This window comes from Lytechinus variegatus, chromosome 1 (genome assembly GCF_018143015.1).
Source record: "Lytechinus variegatus isolate NC3 chromosome 1, Lvar_3.0, whole genome shotgun sequence".
NCBI classification, from domain to species: domain Eukaryota; kingdom Metazoa; phylum Echinodermata; class Echinoidea; order Temnopleuroida; family Toxopneustidae; genus Lytechinus; species Lytechinus variegatus.
The window spans coordinates 71111507-71130581 of record NC_054740.1 but is presented as its reverse complement, the minus strand read 5'-3'; the positions used below and the strand labels follow the sequence as shown (position 1 = coordinate 71130581).

Sequence of the window (19075 nt, the reverse complement as noted above, 5' to 3'; positions counted from 1 at the left end):
TCTGCCATTTTTATCTCTGCCATTATTACCTCTGCCATTTTTACCTCTGCCATTTTTACCTCTGCCATTTTTACCTTTGCCATTTTTACCTTTGCCATTTTTACCTCTGCCATTTTTACCTCTGCCATTTTTACCTTTGCCATTTTTACCTTTGCCATTTTTACCTTTGCCATTTTTACCTTTGCCATTTTTACCTCTGCCATTATTACCTCTGCCATTTTTACCTCTGCCATTTTTACCTCTGCCATTTTTACCTGGCACCGATTGTTGACCCCCCCCCCCCCCTTACATGTGCACCGAAAATAGAAGTAGCTCCATAGTACGACCATGCAAAGCCATACAATCGGTATAAGGGCAATGGGCTCAGGATTTCTTATAATCTGTCGCACTTAACACGGAACAAAGTTGTAGGCTACGATGCCAGTAGTATGGAAGCTTAAAAGTGCCACCGAGATGTTGAGATAATTATCTCGGGTAGTCGACATCTTGATAGCAAAATATAAGATGACGAGATCCTGGATCTCATCATGTTGACATCTTTTAGAAGAGATGATGAGATGACGAGATCCTGGATCTCATCATGTCAACATCTTTTAGAAGAGATGTTGAGATGACGAGATCCTGGATCTCATCATGTCAACATCTTTTAGAAGAGATGTTGAGATGACGAGATCCTGGATCTCATCATGTCGACATCTTTTAGAAGAGATGATGAGATGACAAGATCCTGGATCTCATCATGTCAACATCTTTTAGAACAGATGATGAGATGACAAGATCCCGGATCTCATCATGTCAACATCTTTTAGAAGAGATGTTGAGATGACAAGATCCCGGATCTCATCATGTTGACATCTTGTAGAAAAGATGATGAGATGATGAGATGATCTTGTCATCTCAACATCTCTTCTTAAGATGTTGACATGATGAGATCCAGGATCTTGTCATCTCATCATCTCTTCTACAAGATGTCAACATGATGAGATCCAGGATCTTGTCATCTCATCATCTCTTCTACAAGATGTCAACATGATGAGATCCGGGATCTTGTCATCTCATCATCTCTTCCAAAAGATGTCAACATGATGAGATCCAGGATCTTGTCATCTCATCATCTCTTCTAAAAGATGTCAACATGATGAGATCCGGGATCTTGTCATCTCAACATCTCTTCTAAAAGATGTTGACATGATGAGATCCGGGATCTTGTCATCTCATCATCTCTTCTAAAAGATGTCGACATGATGAGATCCAGGATCTCGTCATCTTATCTTTTGCTATCAAGATGTCGACTTCCCGAGATAATTATCTCAACATCTCGGTGGCACTTTTAAGCTTCCATGACAGTAGGGAGTCTGTGAAATCGTATGATAATCGTTCAAGTAGCTTTTTTCTAAATCGATCGCATTGCGATACTTAAAAATACGGTGAGTTTACGAACTTAATGGTGTTATCGTTAGACCAATGTGACATTAGCACAAAACTGGCTCAATGGAAAGTATGACTGAGCATTAAAAAAGATAATTTCGCAATATTTATTATTCAATTTTCTAAACACGTACATTCATTCTTTTAAAGGCGAATTTTGTCATTGTGTGTCAATAGATTATTGAAGAATATTAAGAATAACATGTCGATCTCCAATAGTCATGAAGGAGTTTCTAAAGCGAATGGTTCTATGAATCGACTTGAAACTTGGCAGATTGGATGATTATTATAATTTTGTTTATAAACATATGTGGGCCTCTACCGCCTAGGTTGTGTTGCAATTGGCAACACTACGCCTGCGATGTGTTAGAGCGCGGTGTGTGATATAGCGTGTAAAATTTGACCCTATTACATTTCATTATGATCCATCAATATTGCTGTGAAATTCGCTGGATCTGGGTTTTTTTTTTCATTTTGAATTTTCCCTAAATTTGAATCTTCCATAAAAAACGTGATTGGCACTGGCAGTACAATCAAACTTATCAGCTTATAGTTCAGTCGAAACTTATTATCATTGACCGCCAGATCATTTCTTGGGCAGCAATCATGGTAATTGGCGATGGGTAAAAGGGGTCATCTTCATCTGCAATTAAGAAAGCATTTCAAGACAATTATTTTAAAAATGGGGACATACATAAAGAAGAAAATGTGATGCAGAGAAAGAAAAGTCGAAATAAATTAGATGTGTATTCCTCAATGCTTTCCTAGTCATACATTTTTTTTATTTATAAATTGAGAATATCGATACAAATCGAGGTTTCATGAAAGGTGTTTAGATATTTCCTGTTTTCAATAAAATGATATACTCTTTACCGTGGTTCTCATTTCAAGATGAACATTATTTGCAAGAGTACGTTAACGTTAATATCTCGCAGAGTTCGACCTTAAATTGAAGCCAGATTCATTTTAAGAGCGAAATGTGAAAATGAGAAATTTCATCTTTCATACTACTAATGAATAAGATTGATTAGATTACAATTTCTCAGTTCTGCCTATCACCATATTCTAATCTTATTTTCTCTATAATTCCATTCAAATGAATTCATATCGGGATTGTCCGCTGGTCCTGATTACTGGGTAAAATCTACAAAACGGAGATCGGTAGCTTCAAATTGATCTGCATGGTTTGACATTCTTAACCCGCATTTTAAACATTTTAAATCATATAAAAACTTCAATATCTAAATCATAAAAAATTTCTGGGGATGTGGCGCCCATCCAAGACGACCGAATATACTTAATCTTAGTGAACTACTTTTCATTTCGTCAGCTTACAAATTTATAAACTTTTCAAAACTTTCGGAATTTGGATGCGATTGTAATCGTGTAAATGAATTGTGGCTTTAAAATTACAAACAAGAAAATATGCAAAATATGCAAACGCATGTACGATTTCATTTGATACTAAATACGAATATGACCAATTAATCTAGATTTTATATGACTTCTAATACAAGTTTCCCCGATTGTGTTATTCATTGCATTTTGTTTGTCTTCACGGTTTCTTTACATATTTTACCAAAATTGTCAAAATAAAGGTTGAAAATTACGAAAATGCATGAGAAGTCCTTTTGGTTTTTTATCAGTAATAATTATTTTTGCAACATCATAATCACTCAACAGAATGAACAAAGCATTGTCAGTCCCTAAAATAAATTTTAATAAAATATGGAAAGTAGGCCTAAATGAAGGTCTAGTTATATGTAGAAAAGAGAGTATTATAAATCCTACTGCAAGATTAGGCAATATGTCAGCAGATAGGAGGGAAGCTCTGACTATATGCCATTATATTTTTAGATTTTATGACGCCATATTATATTCCCTGCTTGTGCAAATATTGACAAGTTTATAGGCCGATCCAGGAGGCGAAGTGACCTATCGCCCCCCCCCCCTTCTATAGGTGGAACCAAAAAAGAGGAAAGAAAAGAATGGGGGAGGAAAAAAGAAAGGAGATGATTAAAAGAAAGATAAGAATAATAAAAGTGAATGAGTTGAGGGGAACTAATGAAGCCACAAGATTAACCAGCAGACACGTGTAGGTACACGCGTGTGCGTCCATGGATAATTCCATAACTATCAAGTTATTATCCAACACATCTTACTTCACCATCTAACTGCAGGAAGTATTTTTTTGTTTTGTATTTGAATTGTTGCCTACTGCCTCTTTCAGCATTTAACTACTGGGTTTGAATTAAGTGTATTTTAATTATTGCAATGATTTTTCTTTGCATATATATGCAATGCCAAAGCAAATGATAATTTATAAGCCACATTTATGAGCCGGTCAGTTCATTTCAAAATCAAAGCATCTCTTTCTCAAAACGTATATCTCTCGGTAAGTTGTAGGAATTTTATAGTTCATGACACATTCACACAAAAATCTCCCAATAAAGGAGTCCACATATTACGTTTCATTGACAAAATCAGTTGTAATTTGAAATAAAACACATGGAAAATGTGTCAATTTATCAATTGAAAATCGTAGAAACACATTATCATCATCATAATCACGATATATAACCACATGGTGGACTCCTATACAATTACAAGACCAATGAAGTACATTCAATGTTTAATCAGAGAAGCAAGTTTAAGAAGAATATAAAGACAGTATACACACATTTAAATACAGATTCTATCATATTAACCTGTCATTATTAGATTGTCCTAATTGATAAAAACGAGATCTTGTTCAAATTAAACAACATCAGCTGATCAATAAAAACAGCGAATTCTCAGTCTCTGAAAATGACATACCGATACAACATATCAAAACTCACCCATTTTATTCTCTTTTTAACTATTCATATTTCAGATTGATTCATAACATTAGTCTTTCTCAAATATAGCTCTTTTCATTATATCATTAAAATGATAAAATATGTAAATTCATCCACTCTTTAATCAATTTTCATTTACCTGATTTTCTCTCGAATTATTCAATAATCGTATTTTTAATCTTTCTATTCATTGATCAATCATTCTATTCATTACTTGATTTCTTTAACAATCAATATACCTATGAATTCAATAATTGATTCATTCATTATCAATTCCTTAATTGATTTAATTACTTACATACTTTTTTTTTATTATAAGTCATCAATGAATGAATCGTTTACATATTCATGCACAATAGGCATTTTTCGATTGAGTGCAGTCGAAATCTATGCCTCTATCCTTGCCAGATCAGAAATATATTGCACCTTCATATACACTACAGTGACTTTAAAGAACATGAACTCTATCATGTCACCTTCAAAGCTCTAGTACATGTAGGTCATTGTCGATCCCAAATTCTCATATAATTCAAGTTTGACATTGATACAACAAGAGGTTCAGGGCCCCGTCCTCCAAAGAGTTACGATTGATCCGATCAAAGGGCTCGCAACTATGGATGGCCAGCAGAGTCAACATCTATCACTCATGTTTGTTCAAACATTTTCTAGCAATGACGTATATTCATGCATTCATTGTTTTCTTGAAAATTCACTGCGCTTCTCTTTGCATACAAAGGACATTGTGAAAATTTTTCGTAGAAAAAATTATGACACTGATGAATTTCCATAGAGTAACGATCGATTGGATCAATCGTAACTCTTTGTAAGATGGGGCCCTGGAAAACCACACATTCTCATGTCTTCAATGACCCCCGATACTTTAAACCTCATGAACCCTGATTCTATCCTGGGCCCAGTGACACAAAGCTTAGCTATTGCTTTTAGCACTGATTTCTACAATTTATTGCATTGATTAATGTGTGTGACTCATCGTAGAAATCAGTCCAATGATCATTCACAGAGATATATGTTACAGGGTCCGGATCAGAAACCAACATAAAGTTGTATAGATTGTGTTCTACAGGGGCCTGTTGCAGAAAGAGTTGCGTTTAAACGCAAGTCAAAAAAATCAATCGCAAGTCCCAAATGCGCGCTGTTGATTGGTTGAAAATCAAGTTGCGCATGATTTTTAGAGTTGCAATTGATTGCAACTCTTTCTGCAACAGGCCCCAGATCTAATTGACCTCATCACTCCTAATTCTTCTCAATTCATTGGATACTCACAATCAATCTATACCTATTAAATCTTACACACAGATCCATCCATCAGTTCTTGAGAGATTGCGATCCTTGAGAATGTAAACAGAGAAAACAAATTAATGTGGCCCCCTTAAAAGGAGCAGCGAAAGCGTTGAGATTATATAGAATACAATATTGCAAATATTTAACATGTACAAACATTGGATAGAATTAGACAATTTGGTGTACTTCAATAAGATATCAATACAATTACAATTTTTTAAAATGTTATCATTAACATTCTTTTATTACCAGTGTTATGGCTCAGTTGGTAGGGTGTCTGCTTCAGAACCCGGAGGTCAGGAGTTCAAGCCCTGTCCACGTCAGACTAAAAGACATTAAAAGATGGGAGTACTGCTACCCTGTTTGGAGTTCAATGATTTTAGAGGGATAGAGCAATGTTGATCTAGCACCGCTCAGTGGCTGCTGGGCCCACGATCAATTGAGCAAAATGAATCTTCTGAGGATTTCGATCTCTGATTTCTATTTTGAACAATAAAATACAGATTTTCATATTCATTTTTTTTTCATTTTCATTTTTCCCCAACCATCAATTAAACAATGAAGAAGGAGAATCAAGTCAAATATAGCCAGTGACATTACTCACCATACATGACTTGTTATCACTTTATTTAGTGCCACAAAATACATGTATAAGAATAAGTGAGCTTATAAATAAACATGGTAACTATAAAGAAAAAAGCAAATATATATTGTATCGAACTTTGGATAAAGATTTGTAATAAATAAATAAACCAATAAATAAAGTAGGTTGAAATGATTTCAAAATTTGACACCTTAATTTTCACAAAATGAACAAAGAAGGGGTCTTATATTAAAAACTTAGCCAAAAGTAGATCAACACCTCCCTAAAAAAACAACAAAAATCACAGAAGTATTATGCATTGTAAAATTTGTGATGCATATGTCCATCAGTGATATAATTGGATTTCATGTTGTTCATGATTACCCTCAACAAAACATCCAATGTTGAATTCTTACCTCAAGACAATATTTTTGTCTATTCAAAGAACATAGAAATGAAGATATGTTATTAAGGATAATGACAAAGCCCCAGTAGACATGAGTCATGCTTGATAATTACATTTTCAATTAAACAAAACATTTGTTAACAACATAAATAGATTTCATTTATCATTTTATGACCTTCCTAATGCCATCCAGAGGGTATTGAAACAGTCTTGTTATCGAGACATTCATACAGCCTTCATTTACATCAAATCAAAGCACCAGGGGGTACTTTGTTTTTTGCACTACAGCTGCAGAAATCTCAAATAATGTTAACCTTCATGCTCGTGTCTGATGTCTAATGAAAATGCCTATATTTTGACATCGGCTCCTGTTATTTCATCCTTAAAAATACATGTTTTTCACACCTTTTTCATTGTTATTAGGGAATTGCTGATAAAAAGTAGCATGCATTAATGAGATATTTTCAATGTGTCTCAGACATTTCAAGGATCATTTGCAAATACAGGAATAATAACATTTTTTTTCCAGGCAGATTTCACCTTGTTATTGTCTTTTACTTTCTTCTCTTCGCATCTTTAAACTACACAATATGTGGGCTGGGTATACCATAAACAGGCAATAACGCTGTCTCCTTAATACCACAGAGCAACAAAACTGTCAAATGTATTGAATGCAATATATCCTTGTTTGAATAGTACATGTACACATCTAAAAGTTCACATGTCAGTATTTTCAATAAACTTGTTTTAATCATTTTAGGAATTTGAACTCATCTTTATACAGTGCGTATCAAAAAAAAGTTTACACTTTGAAGAAATCCTGTAAAATTATATATTTGTAATATCCTGAAGATTTTTCCACATTCTATCATAGGTACAGACCCATTTAAGCAAATGACGATACAACTATCGAAAAATATTTCCGCTTGAGTGAGCACCACTTACTTTTGAAAAGTTAGTGAAAAATGATTTGCGCAGAACTTTAAAAAAGCTTTGCGGATAAAAGTAAACCTTTATTATGAAGAACACGTAGAATTTAGCAAGTAAAATTGGTTTGAAGATATCTTTGACCTCTTTTAACTTGTTTCCTTGGCCAATACACTTCGAAAAGTGCATTGCGCCCCACCCCACTCCCCCACACACCAAGACCATCAAGACGATATTTGATTTACACTGAGCTGTGATTTACTTAAAATGAATTAGGCTTGATTTTCATTTTGTTAATCATTGTCAAGCTTGGGAAAAATGTGGAGAAACAAGTATTATATGAAAAAGTAAATGTCAGCCCACTTTAAATAATAAAAACTTAGTGAAAAGGTGCTGGAGAGGTCTGATGTAAACTTTTGTTCAGATTCAGTTATGTCCTCAAATCCAGCTGGCACAAAAAGGGTAAAAGTTGTCCTTACTAAGTGTTGAAATTTCAATTTGGGTGGCAAATTTGTTTAAAAATGCTTGAATGTATCTGTTTTATAAGTGCAAGGGAAATGTAGGAAAAATGTATCGTAGGATAAGTTTGATTTCGCCCTTTCCCCTTGACACTGCGTGAAAACGAGCATTTCTGCGCAAACAGATTTCTGCGAGCTTTACAAAAATGGACAGTGTTCACTCAAGTGTAACATTCTGTCAAAACTTTTACTTTCATTGGATAGATGAGACCCTAACCCAAGATTACATGTGAAAAATTTACCCACATGTTGTATATTTTTGAATTCCCAGAGCTTTTTCAAAGTGTAAACTTTTTTTTGATACGCACTGTATAAATGACATAAGTAACTACAGATGATTTCTTACTGTGATTTTGTGACCTTGAGAAACACAATGAAACCTGTCTGAGGCTTCATACTCAAGTGTCGTCTAAAATTCATATTTTGCGAAAGTCTGGTGACCATTCAGTCTTTTTTTCAACTATGGATTCTTGGTGACAGTTTGAATCTGATTTGCTAATATGAAAAAGGTACATACAAACGGTTCCACAAAATACACAGTAATCTTTTAGTTTGGGTGGGATCCTGACCAAAATCAATTTTCTTGTAAACTCACAAGATACATCTACTACAATGCAATTCCTTGTCATATAATCCACATCATAAAAATTCCAGTATATATAAAGTATATAGAAATGAACTAAAAGGGTGGCATACACTTCTGGGTCGGTATTCAATTCTAATTACTGATTTTGTATCTTTTACTTAGCATTTTACTTGGCTAATCAAAATGCTTATAAAAATTAGATTTTATTAAGCCAAATTTAAGCCAAATACTAACTTATAACCATTGTGACGTCATACAGTTTGAGCCAAATAACACGTATGAAACCATCTATATGCAAAATGTATGACTTTGCATATCACATTTGTAAAATGCATGCAAGCCAGACTTAAGTCTGGTAGGTGGCTGACTTAGATTTAAGCAAAATACTAAAATATGCAACTGAATACCAAAGATGGATTAGGATTTTACTTCAGCAAAATCCTGAGTAAAATACTTCAAATTCTGGCGAAGGTATTCTATTGAATACCAGCCCAGGGGAATTTAACAGACTAAAGAGAAGCTCAAAGACCTAGGAATCTAAACCAAATCCTAACACCAAGAGGCGTTAAGCAACAGTATGTCTCAGAGTCATACTTTACTTAAACGACCAACAAACACATGGGCCTGTATTCTGAACTCGACTTTAAATTAAACCATGGTTTAAAGTTGTGGTTTAACTATGGAGAGCCAACTGTGGCACAAATCCCTAACAGTACACATCCCATTTATTGACTCGTATGACACCAAAAATTGTCTGGGAATGACAACTGATGTATTTTGAAGTATTTTTCATCATTGTGAAAGCAAAATAGTAAACATATCAAATATCCAATATAAACAGAATGTTAGAATTTTTGGCTCCCCATAATTTTAGCACAGACTTAGACCATGGTCTAAGTTAAACCCGACTTCAGAATACGGGCCATGATATTCAACTTGTTACCTCATTGATGAATATGCAAAAGCACACATTCTTTGAGCATAATTTGACTGATGCAGTGATGCCGAAATGCATTGAATGGAACAAGGAATTTACCAAGAAGTGCTATTTTAACTATCAGTAAGTCACATTGCAGTCCATGTGAAATGGCTCCCTGATCTTGGAAAAACAACACTCCTCATCTTCTTCTTCCCGCTACAAGAATGGAATATTCCATACTGAAGGTTCAATGTCTGTATGACGAGCGATTCCATGATTTTATAACATACTTCTGTGTTTATTTTTAATGTAAGATTGGTTTCTACATGGAGTTCATTTGATATTATGCAACTCATACAAAATTCTTGTAATTTGATAGGTTGAAAGCCATTCAATCTTTGATCCATTTTGTGCTGCATGCAAATTTCATTTTCCATTGCACGACGACCATGCATTTTTTATGTTTCCATTTCACGGTGAGCTCTTTCTTTAACCCTAAATCTCCCGGGATATTTTTATTCTTGTCATTCCGGGGGGGGGAGGGGGGCGCCTTTAGATCTCGACCGCGGTTTGCGCGATCACAACGAAAATTTGCATGGTTGTAGAGAATGACGTAATCTACGCAGTTGCATTGGTAAATTTCCCTGAATTCATATATTTTTATTCAATATGAATTATGCTAATTTATTCATGAAATCATACTCTTTGCTCTGATTCACTAAATAAAGCTCCTAGGATGCTATTTTTGGTCAAGATATACTTCATAGCATTCCTAACAATTAAGAATGAAAAAACTTCTGGTACCAAGACCAATTTCTTATGTATTTTATAGTTGTTTTTTTTTAATTCTTATGTATTTCTCTATTCTTTTACTTTTTGTTTTTTATTGTTTTTTCGATGGAAATCGTTCCAGACTTAATTCTGATCATAAACAAGGCAAAAATAATTAAGTCTATCAGTCAAATTAGAAATAATAATACATTTATGAATTTTGGCTAAATACACAGTTTGCATTGGATTTGTACATATAATCACGTTTTTGAGCAATTTTGGGTCTGACATGCACTTACATATTGTTGCCTAATGTCGTACCCAGGTGCCACAGAGTTGGTCTCAAAATTTGCACGAGACTTGAAAGTAAAAAGTCAGTGAGAGGCGAGGTAAAAAATTTTGCGCAGCAGATATATCGCAAAAATCGTCGAGGGGGGGGCATTATGGCATTATGCCCCCCCCCCCCGAGAATAAGGGTTAAGTATGTACCACTAGGCATGTGTGTGTACTTACATTTTGTATGTGTGTTTACGTGCATCAAAATAAGCGCATTAACAAAACGGCTGACTGTGCGCACTCAGATTCATTAATCAAAGTTCGTCACAAAAAACCAAAACAATTAACTACTCTCATACACCGAGAAATTAATAACATTTCCAGAGAAAAGAAATAGACAAAAGCAAAATATGTCTTAATTCCATCTGCTTTTTCTTCTTCTCTATTGTCAATAACAAAATCTGAAAGAAAAAATTTATAAACTAAATGATGCACGTCTTTATTCGTCCATTATGCGACTTACCCACTCTCATTGAGGCTGTGTTCAACCCATTGCGCTCAGCCTAACGGCTTCATGCAATGGATTGAACAGAGGTTTAACTTGTGTGAGAATAGATCGCCTAATGAACTCATGTGCATGCATCATTTGTATACTACTATTCTTTTTTGTAGTGCAGATAGTGTACATCTTACTTGACACCATCGAATAAAATCCTGGGACCTATTCCTTTAAGGGATGATGAAAACTTTAAATCTGGTATGTTTCATTATGCAGAGGACATGAAAATTTGAGATGCATTTCTCCCAAAGTTTTCTTCAAACTGGGTTAAAACAAAACTACCAGTGTTATTCAAGTTATTGCTAGATAGTTGACAAGTCATTTGATTCATATAAGCCTTTTTTCCCCCCTCATTAATTGGTTTCCTTTTCATTATATTTTCTTCAATTTACCATGAGCATCTGTTCATGATGGATAACGGCACATCACAAACGTCCCATATTATCATCATTATTATTATGATTATATGTATATAAAGCTTTTTCTCTGGTTGAAACAAGAAAAACATGGTTAGCTCCAACCTACATCATAGTTAGTTATGTTACAATTGGACCAACACTACAAATTTTAGACACTTTTTAACAATGAACTCCAGATTTCCCAACTGAAAAGCATACAAAAGATACAATATTTTCCGTCAAAGTGATAAAAAAATGTATGAAGTCTCATAAGTCCATTGTTTATATTGCTTGGATTAAGAATGAAGACAAACTTGGAGCAAGTGTCTTTGTGTGAAGGAGAACCCATTGCATTTACATCTTATAAATAAATTTGAACCAAGAACTAAAGTCCCAAGTTTGAGATAAAGCAAAGATAAACTATTGGGAAATTCACGGAACACCCTGGATAATATTACCAACCATCATCATGGCATATTCCTGAAAAGCCTTTGTTCGAAACCTTGCAATAACTACAACTGATATCCATGTTATATAACTATAATATATATTTTAAACTACAAGCAACACAAAATGAAAGAAGGGTGAGCTTATTCTTTGCTAGCCATTCACTGACGAGGTCATTACATTGGATACCATACAACAATGAATAGATTATGATAGAGTGCTCATTAGTTCTTGTTTAGCACTATCATCATATATTCTTAATAATCATTACCTGGATTTATTTGCTTCACAACAAATATGTCATAAACTTGCTTGTAAACATGTTTGATTGCATGTGTTTCCCCTAAAATGTTTGCTGCTATTTGCCTGGCCTAATACAAACATTTGTTTTTGTTTGTGGCATTATGTTTAATATGGACATTCATTTATTCATTCACTTGTTATTCATTGCTTCAAATAATTGACAAGAATGTAAGGATAAATTATCATTGAGTAGTTGCTACATGAAAGGTATTATCTATACCATACACAAATAAGTCCATGTACATGTCATACACAAATTAATCCATGTACATATACAAAATATGTTGTGTGATATTCAAACTAACTTTATAAAGTATTTTCCGATCAACTTTAAGCTTTTTATTTTCAATCAGAATTTAGATCTGAATCCCTTGAAGAGCATTTGCTTATCATGTATGTATGACACTAGTTTGCCATTGGGAGTTTATTCTATCCATGTTCCAACATATCACACCACGGTGGACTTATTGGAAAGTACATGACACAACATTAATGAATAAAGATTACATATCAATTCAATATAGCTATATGCACATACATCTACAAATTATTCTGAATTCATGAATTGCTACGTTGTTATCATAACATGACATCTTCTGATTATTAAAGCATACATCATATATAGACTTGCCAAACATCATTCTTTTCATCTGTGGGATCAACCTCCTCGACTTGATTTCTAGCTTCTGTTGCCATGGTGATGGATGGTAGTGGTTCTATAGAAGGGGGTAAGGATGAATCTAAATCTGTATTACAGGCACTGGATGCTTGAGGAACGGAGCTCAAATGAACCATGTTTCCATTTTCAAAGTCCACATTTGAGACAGAACCTGCAGCAAAGTTCAAAGTTTTGCCAGGAGACAAGCCAACATCACCCCCAGGTCCTTCTGCAACGTTCAGAGGTTTGGTTGCTAAGGAAAGCTTTAATGTTGGCGACGCAGAGGGCATTAGTTCCTCAGCTGAAGCTTTCTTCCAGACATCCTCTACCGGTTTGGGCTCAAGATCTAGAAAAGAAGGTTGATTTGAACTGGAAAACAGGGTAGAAGGGAGTTTACCAGAAGTCTGTATCAGTTTGGCAACATCTCCTTCAGATACCTTCCGTGGTTTACTGAGCTGCGGTCGCTCTGATGATGTGATATCTCCCAAGCTTGATTTCTTGACAGGGGTATGTTGGACAGACAGGCCTTTCCTCTGTACTTTGCTCGTGGTTGGTGAAGTTGATAGATCGGGGACGGTGATTTTAAGAGAAGGTGAGGAGACGGGACACAGATCCATTCTTATCTTTGGTCTTGTAGCAGGAGATCCTCCAACTGGTGAACTGTTGCTACTTGATACATGTAAATGGCTGGATGATCCGTCACCAGTTTTTGCAGGGTTTCCAGTCATATCCTGGACTGATGCTGAAAGAGCCAAGTTCCTGGCCTGGATTTGCTGCAATGTATTATCAATGGCAACAGTGTGTGGGTCACTTGATGCTCGACCAGTTCTTAGATGGTGTGAACTCTTACTGGAACTTGAAACATGACTTCTGGAGCCCTTTTTCCTAACTGTTGCCTTGTCAAGCTTCACAGAGCTTGTGGATGACCTAGTACTAGAGCTTGAAGCAACAGCACCTCCGACTGATAATAAACTGGCGTCTGGGGAGTGTTTTTGGTTGTCCACATTCTTGGAAGATGAACCAGCAATCTTCTCGAGAAATTCTTTTCGCATCCTACGTATCCTCTCTGCTTCTGATTCTCCTGCACTATCATGCAGGGTGACTCCTCCTCCACTGCTGTTGGGGATGACCCGTAGCCGATCTGACTTGATGTATTTGCCACTTCTTGATTTGCCATGGGAACGAGATGTCGATCGTGTCCCTCTTTCTTTGGGTGTATTGTCAAGTAAGACCTCATCTGGGTTGATGCTATGCCCACTTGAGGTAGCTGTCTTGTAACTCCTACGTTGGGCAAGGGTCTGCCTTGGTTTCTCTGCAAAATATAAGAAGAAGTTTAACAATTTAATACAAAAAGTGATAACAACAGAAATTATAACCATGACAATGATACTGTGTCTTTTACAGTACAAGAAATGATGTTGAAGGAGAAAGGAAGAAGACAGAGAAGCAGAAATAATGGTCGAGGAGGAGGAGGAGGAGGGGAGGGGGAGGAAGTGGAAGAGGAGGAAGAGGAGGAATAATAAAAAGAAGAAAGAGCAAGAAAGAGATGAAGAAAGAGGAGGAGGGAAAGAAGAAGAAGAAGAAGAAAAAGAAGTAAAATGAAGAAGAAGAAGAAGAGGAGAAGAAAAAGAAGAGCAAGAAAGATATGAAGTACGAGGAGGGAACGAAGAAGAAAAGAGCAAGAAAGAGATGAAGAAAGAGGTGAAGAAAGAGGAGGAGGAAAAGAAGAAGAGAACTTTAGGAGAACATTGTTCAAGCCATTCTTTGACATTTAATTCTAAAATTGTAAACAACCTAAAAACACCAGCTGCTCAGAGGTTCTTAATTTCCCAATTAGAATATAATGATCCCAAAAGGAATACATGTAGGATAGAGAAAGGGCTAAAAGTGATCTAAAGTAATTAAGATAGAGAGGAGAAAAGAGAGACATAAAAAGAGGGAAAAGAGAGAAAGAGAGAGTAAGTGATATTAGAAGAGTGGGAAAGACAGAGAGAGCGAGAAGAGGAGATGAAGCTAGAGAGCATGAAAGAAAGAAACAAACAAAGGGAGAGAGAAAACGAGAAAGTGGGCGTGAGAGGAAGCAGAGTATATAATAGGTCTGGTGGGACTAATTACTGCTTAGTTATATATGTGGGCTCTTCTTTTGATACCATCGATAGGGTAATCTGCAACATCATACACATGTAATGTACCATAGAATGAGCACACACATTCTTATCTAATCAAGGAGATCTGAATATTTTAATCAAAAACTGGAAATTTGATTTTTGAATAGCTTCTCCAAGGTTCACCTTGGAGATGAGAGATGTAATTTAGAATGTACATCTGTAGTAATTATATAGTCAAGTTGTTCATACATCATTTCATGCATCAGCAATGTCAAGTTCTGAAGATATATACAGTTCAATTAAGAAAATTATTTGATCCTGGCTAATTACCAAAAATAGGAAAGGGGTACTCCAAGTCATCTTAATCAACAAAAAAATAGCAAAATTAGTATTGCTTGCTTCATAAGGTTTGCTCTAAAGAAATATATAAGAAAACTACAACAAAAATATATATAAAATGACACACAATGCCACCCAAGGCCGATTCTGTAATAACTTAACATGTATAGGCCTACATGTATGTTTTTTTTAATATTTCTTTACAACAGTTACTCTTCATTCAATTACAGATTCACAGGAAGATAAAAATTAATTAGAATTGCAACCTTCATGATGGACAAGAGCGTATGCAATGATAACTAAAAAAAGGTGTAAATTAAGAAATTATACAATTTCATTAGTGTAGAATTATTCCACATCTTTCATTCTTTCACAAATCCGTATCTGTCCCTTCTTTTATTGTTTCTTTAATTCCTTTCTCTTTCTCTCCCTCTCTCTCTCTCTCCCTCTCTTTCTTTCTCTCACTTGCTCTGTATCTCCCTGTCAATCTCTCTAATGCTTCATCTCTCTTCACTTCTCTGTTTGTCTCTGTGTCTCTTTTCCTGTCTTTTCTATTTCTGTTTCCCGCTTTCCTCTCTTCAAGCCTTGCGTGTCTCAGTTAAATTATGTCCTCATTCACGATTTCACAGAGAAAATAAATTAAGTTCTATTTGAGGGCTTGCAAATATATTAATTAACTTATTACTTCATATACATGTATTCAGTTACAAATGTTTATTATCAACCTGATTTCCATCTCAATTTTATTCCAATACTACTTTTATATTATTACTTATTATAAAGTATTTCAGCCATTTGATCTTTTGTCAATGCCCAAATCTCAGTGAAATTTGACATATTCAAATCGAACATATCTAGCACCCTCTCTAGGTGACCTTGGTCATGTGATCTGAAACTAGCACAAGATGTTTAAGGATACTTGATTGCTCTTATGTCCAAGTTTCATGAACTAGATCCATAAAATTTCAAAGTTATGATGACAATTCCTCAAATACCCCCAATATCGCCAAAGTTCATTGACCCTTAGTGACCTTTGACCTTCATTATGTGACCTGAAACTCACACATGATATTCTGAGATACATGGTTGCTCATAAGTCCAAGTTTCATGAACTAGATCCATACAATTTCAAAGTTATGATGACAATTCCTCAAATAACCCCAACATAGCCAAAGTTCATTGACCCTAAAAGACCTTTGACCTTAATCATGCGACTTGAAACTTTAGGCAGGATCTTCAGTGATACACTATCACCCTTATGTCTACGTTTTATAAACTAGGTCCAAATAATTTCGAAGTTATGACAACATTTCAAAAACTTAACCTTGGTTAAGATTTTGATAGATTACCCCAGATCTAAGTTCATTGACCCTACATAACCTTTGACCTTGGTCATGTGACCTGAAACTCAGGCAGGATTTTTTGGTAATACTTGAGTACCCTTATGTCCAAGTTTCATGAACTAGGTCCATATACTTACTAAGTTATGATGACATTTCAAAAACTTAACCTTGGTTAAGATTTCAATGTTGACAACGCCAACGCCGTCTAAAAAATAGATTCTAATAAAAAGAGATTTTGCCAGAAGATATTTTTTCACCTACATCACTAACGCTTTCAAGAAATTTGGACCAATGGCTTTAAAGAATGATTGTTGTTCTTCTTTACAAAGATTTAAAATGACATAAAATTTGATATTTCAAGCAAACTCCCATCATTTGTTGCTTTACAGATAATCATACAAACAATGAAGTGTTAAACATTGTGCTGTGTAAAGTCAGTTACCGTGAAAATGCCCACAAATAATTTGCAGTACACCATGTGGAAAGTTCTAGAAAGGTCTAAAAAAAAAAGAATAGAGGTAGACATGAAATGGACAGGCGAAAGAGTGGAGAGAAGTGAGTCCACTCGCTGACTCAAGCCAGGCTTATCTTACATGTATCTCTCCAAGTAAAGCCAGCCTTCTCTTATCTCTCAAACTACTCAAGCAATCACATCTCTCCAACTACTCAAGTTTTCAACTCTTTCTGGTTTACAGTCCTTCTAAGGACTAAACTCGATTTCGAAAGATAAATCTAGTTTCTCGCATATCAATTTCACTTCTATTTCTATCTACTTTTCTTAGTCCTTTCTAGGACTTTCTACATGGCGCAAACCACTTCCACGCTTATCCATACCGTCATGTGAACCTTCAAACTTTATCTCACAAAATATTGACATTCAAATTCGATCCCAATATCAATGAAATGAAATTAATGAAGTGGGATAGGCATGTATTATTTCATCATTTTCTTGTTTGGATTCGTCATCATCTCCTATCATGGTGGTTACCATGATATCTGATGCAAGCTTTTTAGCTGCATCAGGCACAAGCGATCTCTGTACAGTTGATCCTCTACTCTACAGTGCGTATCAAAAAAAGTTAACACTTAGAAATAATCCTGTAAAATTATACATTTGTAATATCCTGAAAATATTTTCCACATTTTAACATTGGTACAGATCCATTAAAGCAAATGACGATATACAGTAACTGTCAAAAAATATCTCTGCTTGAGTGAGCACCGCTTACTTTTGAAAAGTTAGTGAAAAATGATTAGCGCAGAACTATGAAATAGTTATGCGAATAAAAGTAGACCTAAATCATGAAGAACATGTGGAATTTTAGCTATAAAAATTGATTTGAAGATATCTTTTATACTCTTTTAACGTGTTTCCTTGCCCAAAATATTTTGAAGAGTGCATTGCGCCCAAACCCCACTCCCCACACACCGAGGCCATCGTGACGATATTTGCTTTACACTGAGCTGTGATTTACATGAAATGGCTTAGGCTTGATTTTCATTTTGTTAATCATTGTCAAGCTTGGGAAAAGTGTGGAGAAATAAGTATTAAATGAAAAATGACATGTAAACCCACTTTAAATGATAAAAACTTAGTGAAAAAAGGTGGAAATGTCTGATATAAACTTTGTTTACAAAAATGTTTGGGGCAGTTATGCCCAGAATGATAATAGGTCCGAATCTGCTCAGAAAACTCCAAAATGCTTGAATGTATCCGTTTTATTTCAATTGACCAAAAGTCCGAGGGAAATTTATGAGGAATGTTTCGCAGGGTAAGTTTGATTTCGCCCTTCCCCTTGAGACAGCGTGAAAACAAGCATTTCTGCACAAACAGATTCCTGCGAGCTTTACAAAAATGGACAGTGCTCACTCAAGTGTAACATTCTGTCAAAACTTTTACTTTCATTGGATAGATGAGACCCAAACCTAATGTGAAAAAAATACCCACGTGTTGCATATTTTTAATTCGTACCAGGGCTTTTTCAAAGTGTAAACTTTTTTTTTATATGCACTGTATACAGAGAGATATATCAAGTCCAGTCAGTAGAGGTCAGTGAGTTGATCACAATGCAAATGAAGCAGGCAATGTGACAACAAATAATGATATGGCAAGCCACTTTATAGCAGAATTCCTGCTATGAAGATGCTGTCCCAATCCACCAACTTTCAACGAAGCCCTCTCGCCTCTCCACTTTGATTTCAATTGTAGTAAATGCCAAAACTACAACACTCATCCAAATTCTCCCTATACTTTCTTTTTTCTTGCGAGCCTCGGAATAAATCAGCTGACTGCCACAACAAATCTAAGCATAATCTCCTCCACAATGACAGGCAGGCTACGCAGCAACGAGCTGCACGTACAGA

The 19075-nt window shown here is 35.3% G+C and overlaps 1 protein-coding gene across 2 annotated transcripts in view; it reads right to left on the bottom strand.

The window, feature by feature from the left end:
- Positions 1 to 10556: 10556 nt before the first annotated feature.
- LOC121421813 (ankyrin repeat and IBR domain-containing protein 1-like) overlaps positions 10557 to 19075 on the bottom strand; it is a 48623-nt gene continuing 40104 nt past the window's right edge. For both annotated transcript variants that reach the window (XM_041616623.1, XM_041616616.1), the window contains exon 22: positions 10557 to 14233. In XM_041616623.1, the coding sequence (XP_041472557.1) occupies positions 12879 to 14233 (1355 nt within the window). In that variant the 3' untranslated portion in view covers positions 10557 to 12878. The remainder of the gene's footprint in view (positions 14234 to 19075) is intronic.